Below are 18149 nucleotides of genomic sequence, written 5' to 3'. Positions count from 1 at the left end.
CCCCTCCACCTACCTCCCCCATCTCCCCCTCCCCTCCCCGCCTCCCTCCGTCCACGCCCCGCTATCAGCCATCTCCCCCCCCTCCCCCCTGCCCCACCGCCCCTCCTCCCGACCCTCCTCAAGCTTGCCCCGCCTCCCCTCCTCCTGTTCCCCGTCCCCTCACCCTCTTTCCCCCCTCCCCACCGTCCCCTCCCTCCTATCCCCCTCTCTCCGCCTGCTCCCCTCATCCCCGCCTCCCCGCCTCCCTCCCCCTCCATCCTAACCCCCCACTCCATCCCCCTCAATCTCCCTTATCCTCTCTCCCTCACTCCTTCCCCTCCCCCTCCCCCTCCCCCCTCCCTCCTCATCCCCCTCAATCTCCCTTATTCTCCCTCCCTCCACCCCTACTCCACTCCCTCCTACCCTGCTCCCTCCCCTCCTTCCCCTCCCCCCACTCCATCCTCTCTTAATCTCCCTTATCCTCCCTCCTCCCTCCCACCCCCCTTCCCCCATCACTCCCCTCCTTCCCCTCCTATCCCTCACCCCCTCCCTCCCTCCTACCTCCCCCCATCCCCCCTCCCTCCCCCCATCCCCCCCTCCTTCCTCTCCCTCCCCCCACCCCCACCTCCCCACCCCATCTCCCTCCTCCCCCCTCTCTCCTCCCTCCCCCCCTCCCCTCCCTTCTACCCCCTCCCCCTCCCCTCCCTCCTGTCCCCTCTCCCCCTCCCCCCTCCCTCCCCCCCCACTCCATCCCCCTCAATGAAACTTCTTCCATTAGCACCAAAGGGACGACGGTGAGTAAGGTGGGCCTAAAATTGTCGCGCTATCGTGTACCGTTTGGGCTGTTGACAATAGATGCAGGAGGAGGCCATTCGGCCCTTCGAGCCTGTACGCACCGCCATTCAATGTGATCATGGCTGATCATTCTCAATCAGTACCCCGTTCCTGCCTTCTCCCCATACCCCCTGACTCCGCTATCCTTAAGAGCTCTATCCAGCTCTCTCTTGAATGCATTCAGAGAATTGGCCTCCACTGCCTTCTGAGGCAGAGAATTCCACAGATTCACAACTCTCTGACTGGAAAAGTTTTTCCTCATCTCCGTTCCAAATGGCCGATCCCTTATTCTTAAACTGTGTGTGGCCCCTGGTTCTGGACTCCCCCAAACATTGGGAACATGTTTCCTGCCTCTAACGTGTCCAACCCCTTAATAATCTTATACGTTTCAATAAGATCCCCTCTCATCCATCTAAATTCCAGTGTATACAAGCCTAGTCGCTCCAGCCAGAGAATTCCACAGATTTACAACTCTCCGACTGAAAAAGTTTTTCCTCATCTCAGTTCAGAATGGCCTACACCCTTATTCTTAAACTGTGGCCCCTGGTTCTGGACTCCCCCCAACATTGGGAACATGTTTCCAGCCTCTGACGAGGTTTTGGAATAACAAATCTGCGTTCAATCAAGGGCCCTTGGGCTGAGAATGCAAATGATGCTTTGGTGCCTGCCAGGGTTGGAAGTTCAGTTTTGAACGGCAATATCTGTTAAAGAGATTTGCTTAAAGAGATTTGCTTAAAGAGAAAGTTTATTGCTTCTAACAGCCCGTCAAACAGCTGCCTTGTCACGAAGGATTAGATGCTCCATTTAGACAATAGACAATAGACAATAGGTGCAGGAGGAGGCCATTCGGGCCCTTCGAGCCTGTACGCACCGCCATTCAATGTGATCGTGGCTGATCATTCTCAATCAGTACCCCGTTCCTGCCCTCTCCCCGTACCCCCTGACTCCGCTTTCCTTAAGAGCTCTATCTAGCTCTCTCTTGAATGCATTCAGAGAATTGGCCTCCACTGCCTTCTGAGGCAGAGAATTCCACAGATTCACAACTCTCTGTGACTGAAAAAGTTTTTCCTCATCTCCGTTCTAAATGGCCTACCCCTTATTCTTAAACTGTGTGGCCCCTGGTTCTGGACTCCCCCAACATTAAATTAAAATGAAAATAACTGCCTTGGCCTAAACCTGAGGAACAAAAAATAAACATTCATAAAATGAGAGGATTTCAGTATAGGAGTAAAGAGGTTCTTCTGCAGTTGTACAGGGCCCTGGTGAGACCACATCTGGAGTACTGTGTACAGTTTTGATCACCTAATTTGAGGAAGGACATCCTTGTAATTGAGGCAGTGCAGCGTAGGTTCACGAGATTGATCCCTGGGATGGCGGGACTGTCATATGAGGAAAGATTGAAAAGACCGGGCTTGTATTCACTGGAGTTTAGAAGGATGAGAGGGGGATCTTATAGAGACGTATAAAATTATAAAAGGACTAGATGCAGGAAAAATGTTCCCAATGTTGGGCGAGTCCAGAACCAGGGGCCACACACATAGTCTTAGGGTAAAGGGGAGGGCCATTTAAAACTGAGGTGAGAAGGAACTTTTTCACCCAGAGAGTTGTGAATTTGTGGAATTCTCTGCCACAGAGGGCAGTGGAGGCCAAATCACTGGATGGATTTAAGAGAGAGTTAGATAGAGCTCTAGGGGCTAGCGGAATCAAGGGGTATGGGGAGAAGGCAGGCACGGGTTACTGATTGTGGACGATCAGCCATGATCACAATGAATGGCGGTGCGTACAGGCTCGAAGGGCCGAAGGGCCAAATGGCCTCCTCCTGCACCTATTTTTCTATGTTTCTAAAACAAACCCCATGCCTGTGTTTTGTTTTTTAACAATCACCCTATTAATATACTGAACAAATAAGGAACTGCAGATGCTGGTTTGCACAGTGTGCTGGAGTAACTCAGCGGGTCAGGCAGCATCTGTGGAGAACATGGATAGGTGACGTTTCACAGAGTGCTGGAGTAACTCAGCGGGTCAGGCAGCATCTGTGGAGAACATGGATAGGTTTGACGTTTCACAGAGTGCTGGAGTAACTCAGCGGGTCAGGCAGCATCTCTGGAGAACGTGGACAGGTGACGTTTCGGTTCGGGTGCTTTCTTCAGACAGAAAGGTCCCGACCAAACATTGGTCATAAGTGGGGCGGTCACGGTGGCGCGGCGGTAGAGTTACCGCCTTACAGCGAATGCAGCGCCGGAGACCCGGGTTCCATCCCGACTACGGGCGCCGTCTGTACGGAGTTTGTACGTTCTCCCCGTGACCTGCGTGGGTTTTCTCCGAGATCTTCGGTTTCCTCCCACACTCCAAAGACGTGCGGGTTTGGAGGTTAATTGGTTTGGCAAATGTAGAAATTGTCCCTAGTGTGTGTGTGTGGGATAGTGTTAGTGTGCGGGGATCGCTGGTCGGCGCGGACCCGGTGGGCCGAAGGGCCTGTTTCCGCGCTGTATCTCTAAACTAAACTAAAAGTGATAGGAGTAGAATTAGGCCATTCGGCCCATCAAGTCTACTCCGCCATTCGATCATGGCTGGACTATCTCTTCCTCCCAACCCCATTCTCCCACCTTCTCCCCCCCCTAACTATACAGGACACCGAAAGCGTGCGGGCCGATCGTTGGTCGGCACGGACTCGGTGGGCCGAAGGGCCTGCCTCTCTAAAACCGCACGAAACCAAACCAGAGGCTTCTGGGTAGAAAGGGAGCCGCAAAATCTGGAGTCGCTCAGCGGGTCGGGCAGCATCTCTGGAGGGAGGGAGGGAGTGGGTGATGTTTCGGGTCGAGACCCTTCTTCCAGCCCGCACCGACCCGCACATTAACATGCGAGAGTCTGAAGAAGTGAAAGAAAGGGGTCTCGACCCCGAAACGTCGCCCATTCCTTCTCTCCCGCAGATGCCGCCTGACCCGCTGAGTTACTCCAGCATTTTGTGTCTACCTTCGATTTTTTTTAAAATTAAAAAAAAATTTAATATTAAATTTTTTAAAGCAAATGTACAAATAATAATAAACGACAAACGACAAACTGGTTATAGAGTTCTTACATAGCTTCAATTTAAAGAAAAAATATAGATGAAAAGAGACTGAAAAAAAAAGACTATAAACTAATAGAGAGAAAGCAAAGAAAAAAGAGAATTGCAAACATAAAGATTATAGACAATTGACAATAGGTGCAGGAGGAGGCCATTCAGCCCTTCGAGCCAGCACCGCCATTCAATGCGATCATGGCTGATCACTCTCAATCAGTACCCCGTTCCTGCCTTCTCCCCATACCCCCTCACTCCGCTATCCTTAAGAGCTCTATCCAGCTCTCTCTTGAAAGCATCCAACGAACTGGCCTCCACTGCCTTCTGAGGCAGAGAATTCCACACCTTCACCACTCTCTGACTGAAAAAGTTCTTCTTCATCTCCGTTCTAAATGGCCTACCCCTTATTCTTAAACTGTGGCCCCTGGTTCTGGACTCCCCCAACATTGGGAACATGTTTCCTGCCTCTAACGTGTCCAACCCCTTAATTATCTTAAATGTTTCAATAAGATCCCCCCTCATCCTTCTAAATTCCAGTGTATACAAGCCTAATTGCTCCAGCCTTTCAACATACGGCAGTCCCGCCATTCCGGGAATCAACCTAGTGAACCTACGCTGCACGCCCTCAATAGCAAGAATATCCTTCCTCAAATTTGGAGACCAAAACTGCACACAGTACTCCAGGTGCGGTCTCACTAGGGCCCTGTACAACTGCACACAGTACTCCAGGTGCGGTCTCACTAGGGCCCTGTACAACTGCACACAGTACTCCAGGTGCGGTCTCACTAGGGCCCTGTACAACTGCACACAGTACTCCAGGTGCGGTCTCACTAGGGCCCTGTACAACTGCACACAGTACTCCAGGTGCGGTCTCACTAGGGCCCTGTACAACTGCACACAGTACTCCAGGTGCGGTCTCACTAGGGCCCTGTACAACTGCAGAAAGACCTCTTTGCTCCTATACTCAACTCCTCTTGTTACGAAGGCCAACATTCCATTGGCTTTCTTCACTGCCTGCTGTACCTGCATGCTTCCTTTCAGTGACTGATGCACTAGGACACCCAGATCTTGTTGAACATCCCCTCTTCCTAACTTCCAGTTAATGAGTATAGTTGTACATCCAACCCTAAACTCAAGTTTTAACTTTAGTTTTTAAATTTTAGTTTTGTGACAAACCCATTTACTTTTTTTGAAAATTCAATAAATGGAGACCATATTTTAAAAAATAGATCTGGTTTGTCAATTAAGGCAAACCTTATTATTTTCCAGATGCAAGAATTTAGAAAGATGAGAGGGGATCTTATTGAAACATATAAGATAATTAGGGGATTGGACACATTAGAGGCAGGAAACATGTTCCCAATGTTGGGGGAGTCCAGAACAAGGGGCCACAGTTTAAGAATAAGGGGTAGGCCATTTAGAACGGAGATGAGGAAGAACTTTTTCAGTCAGAGGGTGGTGAAGGTGTGGAATTCTCTGCCTCAGAAGGCAGTGGAGGCCAGTTCGTTGGATGCTTTCAAGAGAGAGCTGGATAGAGCTCTTAAGGATAGCGGAGTGAGGGGGTATGGGGAGAAGGCAGGAACGGGGTACTGATTGAGAGTGATCAGCCATGATCGCATTGAATGGCGGTGCTGGCTCGAAGGGCTGAATGGCCTACTCCTGCACCTATTGTCTATTGTCTATTGTCTCGGTCATTTCCGTAATCCACATTTTAATTGGATTTAATCCGCACATTAACGTGCGAGAGTCTGGAGAAGTGAAAGAAAGGTGTCTCGACCCCGAAACTTCGCCCATTCCTTCCGTCCAGAGATGCCGCCTGACCCGCTGAGTTACTCCAGCATTTTGTGAATAAATACCTTCGATTTTAACCTCCATCTGCTTGAATTTGTTTTTCCCCGACGCGCGCGGCTTCGGGACAAAAGGCGGGTTTTGAACGGGTTTTCTTTCCCCTCGTTTTGCAGAGCATGTTCGAAGTTCTCACGTCTGAGGCCTCCTACCTGCGCAGCCTGAATATCCTCATCGACCATTTCATGAACTCTCGCGTCGTCAACGAATCCATCATCGTGCGGGACAAGAAAACCCTGTTCTCCAGCATCGTCAGGGTGGCGGAAGTGAGCGAGAGGTACATTATAGTACAGTACGGTGCGGGGCGGGGCGGGGAGACAATAGACCTTAGAGGGAGTACAGAGAAGGTTCACCAGATTGATCCCTGGGATGGCAGGACTTTCACATGAAGAAAGACTGGATAAAATCGGCTTGTACTCGCTGGAATTTAGAAGACTGAGGGGGGGGATCTTATAGAAACGTACAAAATTCTTAAGGGGGTTGGATGCGGGAAGATTGTTCCCGATGTTGGGGAAGTCCAGAACAAGGGGTCACAGCTTAAGGATAAGGGGGAAGTCTTTTAGGACCGAGATGAGAACTTTTTTTTCACACAGAGAGTGGTGAATCTGTGGAATTCTCTGCCACAGAAGGTAGTTGAGGCCAGTCCATTGGCTATATTTAAGAGGGAGTTAGATGTGGCCCTTGTGGCTAAAGGGATCAGGGGGTATGGAGAGAAGGCAGGTACAGGATACTGAGTTGGATGATGAGCCATGATCATATTGAATGGCGGTGCAGGCTCGAAGGGCCGAATGGCCTACTCCTGCACCTATTTTCTATGTTTCTATGTTTCTAGACAATAGACAATAGGTGCAGGAGGAGGCCATTCGGCCCTTCGAGCCAGCACCGCCATTCAATGTGATCATGGCTGATCATTCTCAATCAGTACCCCGTTCCTGCCTTCTCCCCATACCCCCTGACTCCGCTATCCTTAAGAGCTCTATCTAGCTCTCTCTTGAATGCATTCAGTGAATTAGCCTCCACTGCCTTCTGAGGCAGAGAATTCCACAGATTCACAACTCTCTGACTGAAAAAGTTTTTCCTCATCTCCGTTCTAAATGGCCGACCCCTTATTCTTAAACTGTGTGGCCCCTTGTTCTGGACTCCCCCAACATTGGGAACATGTTTCCTGCCTCTAACGTGTCCAACCCCTTAATAATCTTATACATTTCGATAAGATCTCCTCTCATCCTTCTAAATTCCAGTGTGTACAAGCCTTGTTGCTCCAGTCTTTCAACATATGACAGTCCCGCCATTCCGGGAATTAACCTGGTAAACCTACGCTGCACGCCCTCAATAGCAATAATCCAGCCTGTCTCGGTGTTTGGCCCGAAATTCAGAGAGACGGAGATGGAGTCAAAAGACACAGCAGGGAGTGGAAGATGGTCGGAGAAATGGCAAACGGAGTCTAATCAGAACACGGGAGGAATAGATCGGGCAGACGCACAGAGTCTCTTGCCCAAACGTATAAGATTATTAAGGGGTTGGACACGTTAGAGGCAGGAAACATGATCCCAATGTTGGGGGAGTCCAGAACAAGGGGCCACACAGTTTAAGAATAAGGGGTAGGCCATTTAGAACGGAGATGAGGAAAAACTTTTTCAGTCAGAGAGTTGTGAATCTGTGGAATTCTCTGCCTCAGAAGGCAGTGGAGGCCAATTCTGAATGCATTCAAGAGAGAGCTAGGTAGAGCTCTTAAGGATAGCGGAGTCAGGGGTTATGGGGAGAAGTCAGGAACGGGGTACTGATTGAGAATGATCAGCCATGATCACATTGAATGCGGTGCTGGCTCGAAGGGCCGAATGGCCTCCTCCTGCACCTATGGCCTATTGTCTATTGTCTGTTGTAGGGGAATCAACAACCAGTGGTTTAAAATTTATAAGGATGTTGCTAGTTCTCGAGGGCCTGAGCTACAGGGAGAGGTTGAGCAGGCTGGGATTCTATTCCTTGGAGCGCAGGAGGATGAGGGGCGATCTTATAGAGGTGCACAAAATCATGAGAGGAATAGATCGGGTAGACGCACAGAGTCTCTTGCCCAGAGTGGGGGAATTGAGAACCAGAGGACATAGGTTTAAGGTGAGGGGGGATGATTTAATAGGAACTTGAGAGGTAACCTTTTTCACACAGAGGGTGGTGGGTGTATGGAACGAGCTGCAAGAGGAGGTAGTTGAGGCTGGGACTATCCCAAAGTTTTTGTAACATTTAGACAGGTACGTGGATAGGACGGGTTCAGAGGGATATATGGGACAAACGCGGGCAAGTGGGACTGGTGGAGATGGGACAGGTTGGCCGTCATGTACAAGTTGGGCCGAAGGGCCTGTTTGACGGGAGATGGTTTCATAAACTCGTGCGTGCCTGGGACTACAGCCTACTGTTCCTGTTTACCCAATATCAGGATTCGCTGGAGTTTAGAAGGACGAGGGGGGGGACCTCATTGAAACTTACAGAATAGTGAGCGGCCCTGGATAGAGTGGATGTGGAGAGGATGTTTCCACCGGTGGGAGAGTCTAGGACCAGAGGGCACAGCCTCAGAATTAAAGGACGTTCCTTTAGGAATCATAGCATTGAAATAAAAGTGGCATTCTTAATCTCGTCGTACTTGCGCAACGACAATAAAGATGTATTGATTGAAAGGAGACGAGGAGGAATTCCTTCAGTCAGAGGGCAGTGAATCTGTGGGATTCTTTGCCACAGACGGCTGTGGAGGCCACAAGTCAGTGGATATTTTTAAGGCAGAGGTAGATAGATTCTTGATCAGTGCGGGTGTCAGGGGTTATGGGGAGAAGGCAGGAGAAACTTACATTTGCTTGGGACTGTCGTATGTTGAAAGACTGGAGCGACTAGGCTTGTACACACTGGAATTTAGTAGGATGAGAGGGGATCTTATCGAAACGTATAAGATTATTAAGGGATTGGACGCGCTAGAGGCAGGAAACATGTTCCCAATGTTGGGGGAGTCCAGAACCAGGGGCCACACACAGTTTAAGAATAAGGGGTCGGCCATTTAGAACGGAGATGAGGAAAAACTTTTTCAGTCAGAGAGTGGTGAATCTGTGGAATTCTCTGCCTCAGAAGGCAGTGGAGGCCAATTCTCTGAATGCATTCAAGAGAGAGCTAGAGAGAGCTCTTAAGGATAGCGGAGTCAGGGGGTATGGGGAGAAGGCAGGAACGGGGTACTGATTGAGAATGATCAGCCATGATCACATTGAATGGCGGTGCTGGCTCGAAGGGCCGAATGGCCTCCTCCTGCACCTATTGTCTATTGTCTATTGTCTAATGGAGTTGGGGGGGAGAGATAGATCGGCCATGGTTGAATGGCGGTAGAGTTGCCGCCTTACAGCGAATGCAGCGCCGGAGACTCAGGTTCGATCCCGACTACGGGCGCCGTCTGTACGGAGTTTGTACGTTCTCCCCGTGACCTGCGTGGGTTTTCTCCGAGATCTTCGGTTTCCTCCCACACTCCAAAGATGTGCGGGTATGTAGGTTAATTGGCTGGGAAAATTTAAAAACTGTCCCTAGTGGGTGTGGGATAGTGTTAGTGTGTGCGGGGATCGCTGGGCGGCACGGACCCGGTGGGCCGAAGGGCCAGTTTCCGCGCTGTATCTCTAAATCTAAAAAATCTAGACTTGGTGGCCTGATTCTTCTCCTATCACCTTGTGACCTTTTGATTACATTGCCAAGTGACTAACGGGCAGGCGATTTCTTTGATTGAACGCAGCTTTCTGAAGGAGCTGGAGGAACGTGTGGACGAGAATATTAAGATCACTGACATCTGCGACATAATTCACCACCACGCCGAGCACCATTTCCTGGTGTACATCGATTACGTACGCAATCAGTTCTACCAAGAGCAGAAGTACAGCCAACTCATGTAAGCAACTGTTCTCACCTCCCATTTACAGGGTGCTCAGTTCCGATAAACCCATCGTGAATCTAAAATATCGTACATCGAAAATGCATTTAATACACCTGACCTACCCAGCATCATAGCCTAGCCTAGCAAACATCAAAGCCACCTAACTTACCCAACATCATAGCCTAATCTAACCAACCCAACATCATAGCCTAGTCTAACCTACCCAACATCATAGCCTAGTCTAACCTACCCAATATCATAGCCTAGTCTAACCTACCCAACATCATAGCCTAGTCTAACCTCTCCAACATCATAGCCACCTAAACTACCCAATATCATAGCCTAGTCTAACCTACTCAACATCATAGCCTAGTCTAACCTACCCAACATCATAGCCTAGTCTAACCTACCCAACATCATAGCCTAGTCTAACCTACCCAACATCATAGCCTAGTCTAACCTCCCCAACATCATAGCCACCTAACCTACCCAACATCATGGCCTAGTCTAACCTACCCATCATCATAGCCTAGTCTAACCTACCCAACATCATAGCCTAGTCTAACCTACCCAACATCATAGCCTAGCCTAGCAAACATCATAGCCACCTAACCTACCCAACATCATAGCCTAGTCTAACCAACCCAACATCATAGCCTAGTCTAACCTACCCAAACATCATAGCCACCTAACTTATCCAACATCATAGCCTAGTCTAACCTACCCAACATCATAGCCTAGTCTAACCTACCCAACATCGTAGCCTAGCCTAGCAAACATCATAGCCACCTAACTTACCCAACATCATAGCCTAGCCTAACCTACCCAACATCATGGCCTAGTCTAACCTACCCAATATCATAGCCTAGTCTAACCTACCCAACATCATAGCCCAGCCTAGCAAACATCATAGCCTAGTCTAACCTACTCAATATCATAGCATAGTCTAACCTACCCAACATCATAGCCTAGTCTAACCTACCCAACATCATAGCCTAGTCTAACCGACCCAACATCATAGCCTAGTCTAACCTACCCAACATCATAGCCTAGTCTAACCTACCCAACATCATGGCCTAGTCTAACTTACCCAACGTCATAGCCACCTAACTCACCCAACATAGACAATAGACAATAGGTGCAGGAGGAGGCCATTCGGCCCTTCGAGCCAGCACCGCCATTCAATGTGATCATGGCTGATCATCCACAATCAGTACCCCGTTCCTGCCTTCTCCCCATACCCCCTGACTCTGCTATCTTTAAGAGCTCTATCTCGCTCTCTCTTGAAAGCATCCAGAGAATTGGCCTCCACTGTCTTCTGAGGCAGAGAATTCCACAGATTTACAACTCTCCGAGTGAAAACGTTTTTCCTCATCTCCATTCTAAATGGCCTACTCCTTATTCTTAAACTGTGGCCCCTGGTTCTGGACTCCCCAAACACTAAGAATATGTTTCCTGCCTCTAACGTGTCCAATCCCTTAATAATCTTATATGTTTCAATAAGATCCCCTCTCATCCTTCTAAATTCCAGTGTATACAAGCCCAGTCACTCCAGTCTTTCAACATACGACAGTCCCGCCATTCCGGGAATTAACCTAGTAAACCTACGCTGCACGCCCTCAATAGCAAGAATATCCTTCCTCAAATTTGGAGACCAAAACTGCACACAGTACTCCAGGTGCGGTCTCACTAGGGCCCTGTACAACTGCACACAATACTCCAGGTGCGGTCTCACTAGGGCCCTGTACAACTGCACACAGTACTCCAGGTGCGGTCTCACTAGGGCCCTGTACAACTGCACACAGTACTCCAGGTGCGGTCTCACTAGGGCCCTGTACAACTGCAGAAGGACCTCTTTGTTCCTATACTCAACTCCTAACTCCTAACCTACCCAACATCGTAGCCTAGTCTAACCTACCCAACACCATAGCCAACTAACCTACCCAACATCATAGCCATCTAACCCACCCAACATAGACAACAGACAATAGGTGCAGGAGTAGGCCATTCGGCCCTTCGAGCCAGCACCGCCATTCAATGTGATCATGGCTGATCATCCACAATCAGTACCCCGTTCCTGCCTTCTCCCCATACCCCCTGACTCCGCTATCCTTAAGAGCTCTATCTAGCTGTCTCTTGAAAGCATTCAGAGAATTGGCCTCCACTGCCTTCTGAGGCAGAGAATTCCACAGATTTACAACTCTCCGAGTGAAAAAGTTTTTCCTCATCTCCGTTCTAAATGGCCTACCCCTTATTTATAAACTGTGGCCCCTGGTTCTGGACTCCCCAAACATTGGGAACATGTTTCCTGCCTCTAACGTGTCCAACCCCTTAATAATCTTATACGTTTCGATAAGATTCCCTCTCATCCTTCTAAATTCCAGTGTATACAAGCCTAGTCACTCCAGTCTTTCAACATATGACAGTCCTGCCATTCCGGGAATTAACCTAGTAAACCTACGCTGCACGCCCTCAATAGCAAGAATATCCTTCCTCAAATTTAGAGACCAAAACTGCACACAATACTCCAGGTGCGGTCTCACTAGGGCCCTGTACAACTGCAGAAGGACCTCTTTGCTCCTTTACTCAACTCCTAATTCCTAACCAACCCAACATCATAGCCACCTAACCTACCCAACAGCCTAGCCTAGTCTAACCTACCCAACATCATAGCCTAGTCTAACCTACCCAACATCATAGCCTAGTCTAACCTACCCAACATCATAGCCTAGTCTAACCTACCCAACATCATAGCCACCTAACCCACCCAACATAGACAATAGGTGCAGGAGGAGGCCATTCGGCCCTTCGAGCTAGCACCGCCATTCAATGTGATCATGGCTGATCATTCCCAATCAGTGCCCCGTTCCTGCCTTCTCCCCATACCCCCTGACTCCGCTATCCTTAAGAGCTCTCTCTAGCTCTCTCTTGAAAGCATCCAGAGAATTGGCCTCCATTGCCTTCTGAGGCAGAGAATTCCACAGATTTACAACTCTCTGAGTGAAAAAGTTTTTCCTCATCTCTGTTCTAAATGGCCGACCCCTTATTCTTAAACTGTGGCCCCTGGTTCTGGACTCCCCCAACATTGGGAACATGTTTCCTGCCTCTAACGTGTCCAACCCCTTAATAATCTTATACGTTTCAATAAGATCTCCTCTCATCCTTCTAAATTCCAGTGTATACAAGCCTAGTCGCTCCAGTCTTTCAACATACGACAGTCCCGCCATTCTGGGAATTAACCTAGTGAACCTACGCTGCACGCCCTCAATAGCAAGAATATTCTTAAATTTGGAGACCAAAACTGCACACAGTACTCCAGGTGCGGTCTCACTAGGGCCCTGTACAACTGCAGAAGGATCTCTTTGCTCCTGTACTCAACTCCTAACCTACCCAACATCATGGCCATCCAACCTTTCATATGTTGAAAGACTGGAGCGACTAGGCTTGTATACACTGGAATTTAAAAGGATGAGAGGAGATCTTATCGAAACGTATAAGATTATTAAGGGGTTGGACACGTTAGAGGCAGGAAACATGTTCCCAATGTTGGGGGGAGTCCAGAACGAGGGGCCACACAGTTTAAGAATAAGGGGTAGGCCATTTAGAACTGAAATGAGGAAAAACTTTTTCAGTCAGAGAGTGGTGAATCTGTGGAATTCTCTGCCTCAGAAGGCAGTGGAGGCCAATTCTCTGAATGCATTCAAGAGAGAGCTGGATAGAGCTCTTAAAGGGTAGCGGAGTCAGGGGGTATGGGGAGAAGGCAGGAACGGGGTACTGATTGAGAATGATCAGCCATGATCACATTGAATGGCGGTGCTGGCTCGAAGGGCAGAATGGCCTCCTCCTGCACCTATTGTCTATGTTGGGTGGGTTAGGTGGCTATGATGTTGGGTAGGTTAGACTAGGACCGAATGTGGCCTCCTCCTGCGTCTGTTGTCTATTGTCTATTGTAAAGGGACGAGCTCTTCTCTGTGGTGCAATCAGGCCAGGCTGACTCTCTCCGACTAACGGCTCCGCTTTCTCCGGGCAGGGAGGAAAACGCACAGTTCGCGGCGGCCGTGGTCCGCCTCCAGGAGTTTCCCCAGTGCCAGCGGCTCCCCCTCATGTCCTTCCTGCTCCTCCCCTTCCAACGGATCACCCGGATTAAGATGCTGATCGAGGTGGGTGCGCCTAACGAGGCCTGCAATTCCTTCAGCAGCAACGCAGCGCAAAATGGTGACAGTCAGGATGCTGTTCTATTGTCCTATGTCCCAGGTGCCCCGGCGGTAGAGTCGACAAAATGGCGACAATCAGGAGTCTCCTATTGTCATATGTCCCAGGTGCCCCGGCGGTAGAGTCGACAAAATGGCGACAATCAGGAGTGTTCCATTGTCATATGTCCCAGGTGCCCCGGCGGTAGAGTCGACAAAATGGCGACAATCAGGAGTGTTCTATTGTCATATGTCCCAGGTGCCTCGGCGGTAGAGTTGACAAAATGGCGACAATCAGGAGTGTTCCATTGTCATATGTCCCAGGTGCCCCGGCGGTAGAGTCGACAAAATGGCGACAATCAGGAGTGTTCCATTGTCATATGTCCCAGGTGGCCCAGCGGTAGAGTCGCCAACCTTACAGCGAACGCAGCGCCGGATACCCGGGTTCGATCCCGACCGCGGGCGCTGTCCGCACGGAGTTTTGTACGTCCCTCCCCCGTGACCCGCGCGGGTTTTCTCCGAGATCTTCCGTTCCCTCCCACACTCCAAAGGCGTTAACTGGCTTGACCAATTTAAAAATCGTCCCCGGTGTGTGTGTGTGTGGGATAGCGTTAGTGTGCGGGGATCGCTGGTCGGCGCGGACCCGGTGGGCCGAAAGGGCCTGTTTCCGCGCTGTATCTCTAAACTAAAACAAAACTTGAACAATTAGATTCTTACTTGCAGCAGCACAACAGAATATATAAACATTAGTGTTGGAAGGAACTGCAGATGCTGGTTTAAATCGAAGGTAGACACAAAATGCTGGAGTAACTCAGCGGGTCAGGCAGCATCTCTGGAGAGAAGGAATGGGTGACGTTTCGGGTCGAGACCCTTCTTATCTATTTGGTCCCGGTGTTTCCAGTAGCCTCTTTCTCCTCTCCCCCTCCCCTCTCCCCGTTAAACTGTTATTCTTAAACTGTGTGTGGCCCCTGGTTCTGGACTCCCCCAACATTGGGAACATGTTTCCTGCCTCTAACGTGTCCAACCCCTTAATAATCTTATACGTTTCGATAAGATCCCCTCTCATCCTTCTAAATTCCAGTGTATACAAGCCTAGTCGCTCCAGTCTTTCAACGCACGACAGTCCCGCCATTCCGGGAACTAACCTGGTGAACCTACGCTGCACGCCCTCAATCTTCGTCCTCTTTAACTCTCCTGCGGTCGGAGCTGTCTGAACCATCCGTCGAAGTTCGAAGCCCCCGCGTCAGGCCGATCGAAACTCCCGCCTCAGGGCTTGGAGTTCCCGATGTCGGTCTCTGATGGAGCTCTCGAAGGTCGATCTCCATTAAAGGCTGCCAACTCCTCCAGAGAACCGGCCTCCACTGCCCTCTGTGGCAGAGAATTCCACAGATACACAACTCTCTGACTGAAAAAGTTTTTCCTCACCTCAGTCCAAAATGGCCGACCCCTTATTCTTAAACCGTCGCGACCCCTGGTTCTGGACTCCCCCCAACATCGGGAAACATCTTTCCTGCATCTAGCCTGTCCAGTCCCTTAAAGGATTTTACATCTATATACTAAAACTCTCGATTGTCATCTTGTTTGTGACTGAACTTCAGCCACGGTACACGGTAGCGCGACAATTTTAGGCCCACCTTACTCACCAATGTCACTTTAGTGATAATGCAAGTAGTTTCCTTGAAATCGTTGTTATATTTTTAAAGTTATTCACATTTTAAAGTTTAAAAGGAGGGGAGGGGAGGAGGGAGGGAGGGGGGGAAGGAAGAGGGGAGTTGAGGAGAGAGGGGAGGGGTGGAGGAGAGGGTGCTACACCAATGCAGGAGAGGTTTAGGCCCAACGGGTCCACTTTGTCTAGCGTTTCTATAAGATCCCCTCTCATCCTTCTAAGCTCCAGTGAACACAAGCCCAGTCGACCCATTCTTTCATCACACACCGACCGCTAAGTTTTTTTTTGTTTCTCTAGAACATTCTCCACAGATCGGCGGTTGGATCGCCCAATGAAGAAACGGCCTCGAAAGCACTCGGTGTGGTATCCAAGGTAAGGCCCAATGGGGCAAGTTATGGCCTACTTTTGAATATTGTTTAACCAAAGTCAAACTTTGATGAGCGTCTGGGCCTGTACTCGCTGGTGTTTAGAAGGACGAGGGGTGGAACCTCATAGAAACGTACCGAACAGTGAGAGGCCCGGATAGAGTGGATGTGGAGAGGATGTTTCCACTGGTGGGAGAGTCTAGGACCAGAGGGCACAGCCTCAGAATTAAAGGACGTCCCTTTAGGAAGGAGTTCGTTGGATGCTTTCAAGAGAGAGCTGGATAGAGCTCTTAAGGATAGCGGAGTGAGGGGGTATGGGGAGAAGGCAGGAACGGGGTACTGATTGAGAGTGATCAGCCATGATCGCATTGAATGGCGGTGCGTACAGGCTCGAAGGGCTGAATGGCCTCCTCCTGCACCTATTGTCTATTGTCTATTGTCTATTGTCTATTGAGATGAGGAGGAATTTCTCTAGTCAGAGGGCGGTGAATCTGTGGGATTCTTTGCCACAGACGGCTGTGGAGGCCACAAGTCAGTGGGTATTTTTAGGGCAGAGATTGACAGATTATTGATTAGTGCGGGTGTCAGGGGTTACGGGGAGAAGGCAGGAGAATGGGGTTGGGAGGGAGAGATGGACCAGCCGTGATTGAATGGCGGGGTAGACTTGATGGGCCGGCCCTACCTAATTCTGCTCCGATCACTTACAATAGACAATGGGTGCAGGAGGAGGCCATTCGGCCCTTCGAGCCAGCTCCGCCATTCAATGCTATGGAGGGCATGCAGCATAGGTTCACTAGGTTAATTCCCGGAATGGCGGGACTGTCGTATGTTGAAAGGCTGGAGCGATTGGGCTTGTATACACTGGAATTTAGAAGGATGAGGGGGGATCTTATTGAAACATATAAGATAATTAGGGGATTGGACACATTAGAGGCAGGAAACATGTTCCCAATGTTGGGGGAGTCCAGAACAAGGGGCCACAGTTTAAGAATAAGGGGTAGGCCATTTAGAACGGAGTTGAGGAAGAACTTTTTCAGTCAGAGAGTGGTGAAGGTGTGGAATTCTCTGCCTCAGAAGGCAGTGGAGGCCAGTTCGTTGGATGCTTTCAAGAGAGAGCTGGATAGAGCTCTTAAGGATAGCGGAGTGAGGGGGTATGGGGAGAAGGCAGGAACGGGGTACTGATTGAGAGTGATCAGCCATGATCGCATTGAATGGCGGTGCTGGCTCGAAGGGCTGAATGGCCTACTCCTGCACCTATTGTCTATTGTCTATTGTCTATAATGTGATCATGGCTGAACTTATGAAACTGATTACAAGCTCAAATCAGCACGACTCCGATACACTGGGTGGTCAGATTCACTCATCATTGTTCAATCTATGCCTCTCGTAATTGTCCATAGTTTCCTATCAAGACCCCTGACTCCCACTTTAGTTTTTAAGCAGCCCTTCCCCAGTCTCCAGTCGAAAGGAACTGCAGATGCTGGTTTACACCGAAGACATCTATGCACCACAACTCCCGTTTGTTTGTTTGTTTGTTTGTTCCTGAACTACAGACAAAACGGTGCACGATAGCCCGGCAATTTTAGGCCCACCTCACTCACCATCGTCCCCTTGGTGCTAATGGAAGAAGTTTCATTGAAATCGGTGTCACGTTTTTAAAGTTATTCACGTTTTAAAGTTTAAATCTATCTCCTAGTGAGGGAAACATAGAAACATAGAAAATAGGTGCAGGAGTAGGCCATTCGGCCCTTCGAGCCTGCACGCACCACCATTCAATATGATCATGGCTGATCATCCAGCTCAGTATCCCGTACCTGCCTTCTCTCCATACCCCCCTGATCCCTTTAGCCACAAGGGCCACATCTAACTTCCTCTTAAATATAGCCAATGAACTGGCCTCAACTACCTTCTGTGGCAGAGAATTCCACAGACTCACCACTCTCTGTGTGAAGAAATGTTTTCTCATCTCGGTCCTAAAAGACTTCCCCCTTATCCTTAAGCTGTGACCCCTGGTTCTGGACTCCCCCAACATCGGGAACAATCTTCCCGCATCTAGCCTGTCCAACCCCTTAAGAATTTTATACGTTTCTATAAGATCCCCCCTCAGTCTTCTAAATTCCAGCGAGTACAAGCCCAGTCTATCCAGTCTTTCTTCATATGAAAGTCCTGCCATCCCAGGGATCAATCTGGTGAACCTTCTCTGTACTCCCTCTATGGCAAGGATGTCTTTCCTCAGGTTAGGAGACCAAAACTGTACGCAATACTCCAGGTGCGGTCTCACCAAGGCCCTGTACAACTGCAGCAGAACCTCCCTGCT

At 49.5% G+C, this 18149-nt stretch overlaps 1 protein-coding gene across 1 annotated transcript in view; it reads left to right on the top strand.

Moving 5' to 3' along the window:
* The window catches only part of LOC144609302 (uncharacterized), a 94965-nt gene that overhangs the window by 70982 nt on the left and 5834 nt on the right, over positions 1 to 18149 (top strand). Inside the window, exons 13-16 of the mRNA XM_078427733.1 lie at positions 5836 to 5996; positions 9474 to 9626; positions 13642 to 13771; positions 15765 to 15839. Of these exons, the coding sequence (XP_078283859.1) occupies positions 5836 to 5996; positions 9474 to 9626; positions 13642 to 13771; positions 15765 to 15839 (519 nt within the window). The remainder of the gene's footprint in view (positions 1 to 5835; positions 5997 to 9473; positions 9627 to 13641; positions 13772 to 15764; positions 15840 to 18149) is intronic.

The sequence above is a fragment of the Rhinoraja longicauda genome, chromosome 34, assembly GCF_053455715.1.
Source record: "Rhinoraja longicauda isolate Sanriku21f chromosome 34, sRhiLon1.1, whole genome shotgun sequence".
Lineage (NCBI taxonomy): Eukaryota > Metazoa > Chordata > Chondrichthyes > Rajiformes > Arhynchobatidae > Rhinoraja > Rhinoraja longicauda.
Note: the sequence above shows the minus strand (reverse complement) of the source record. Positions and strands in the feature narration are given on the sequence as shown.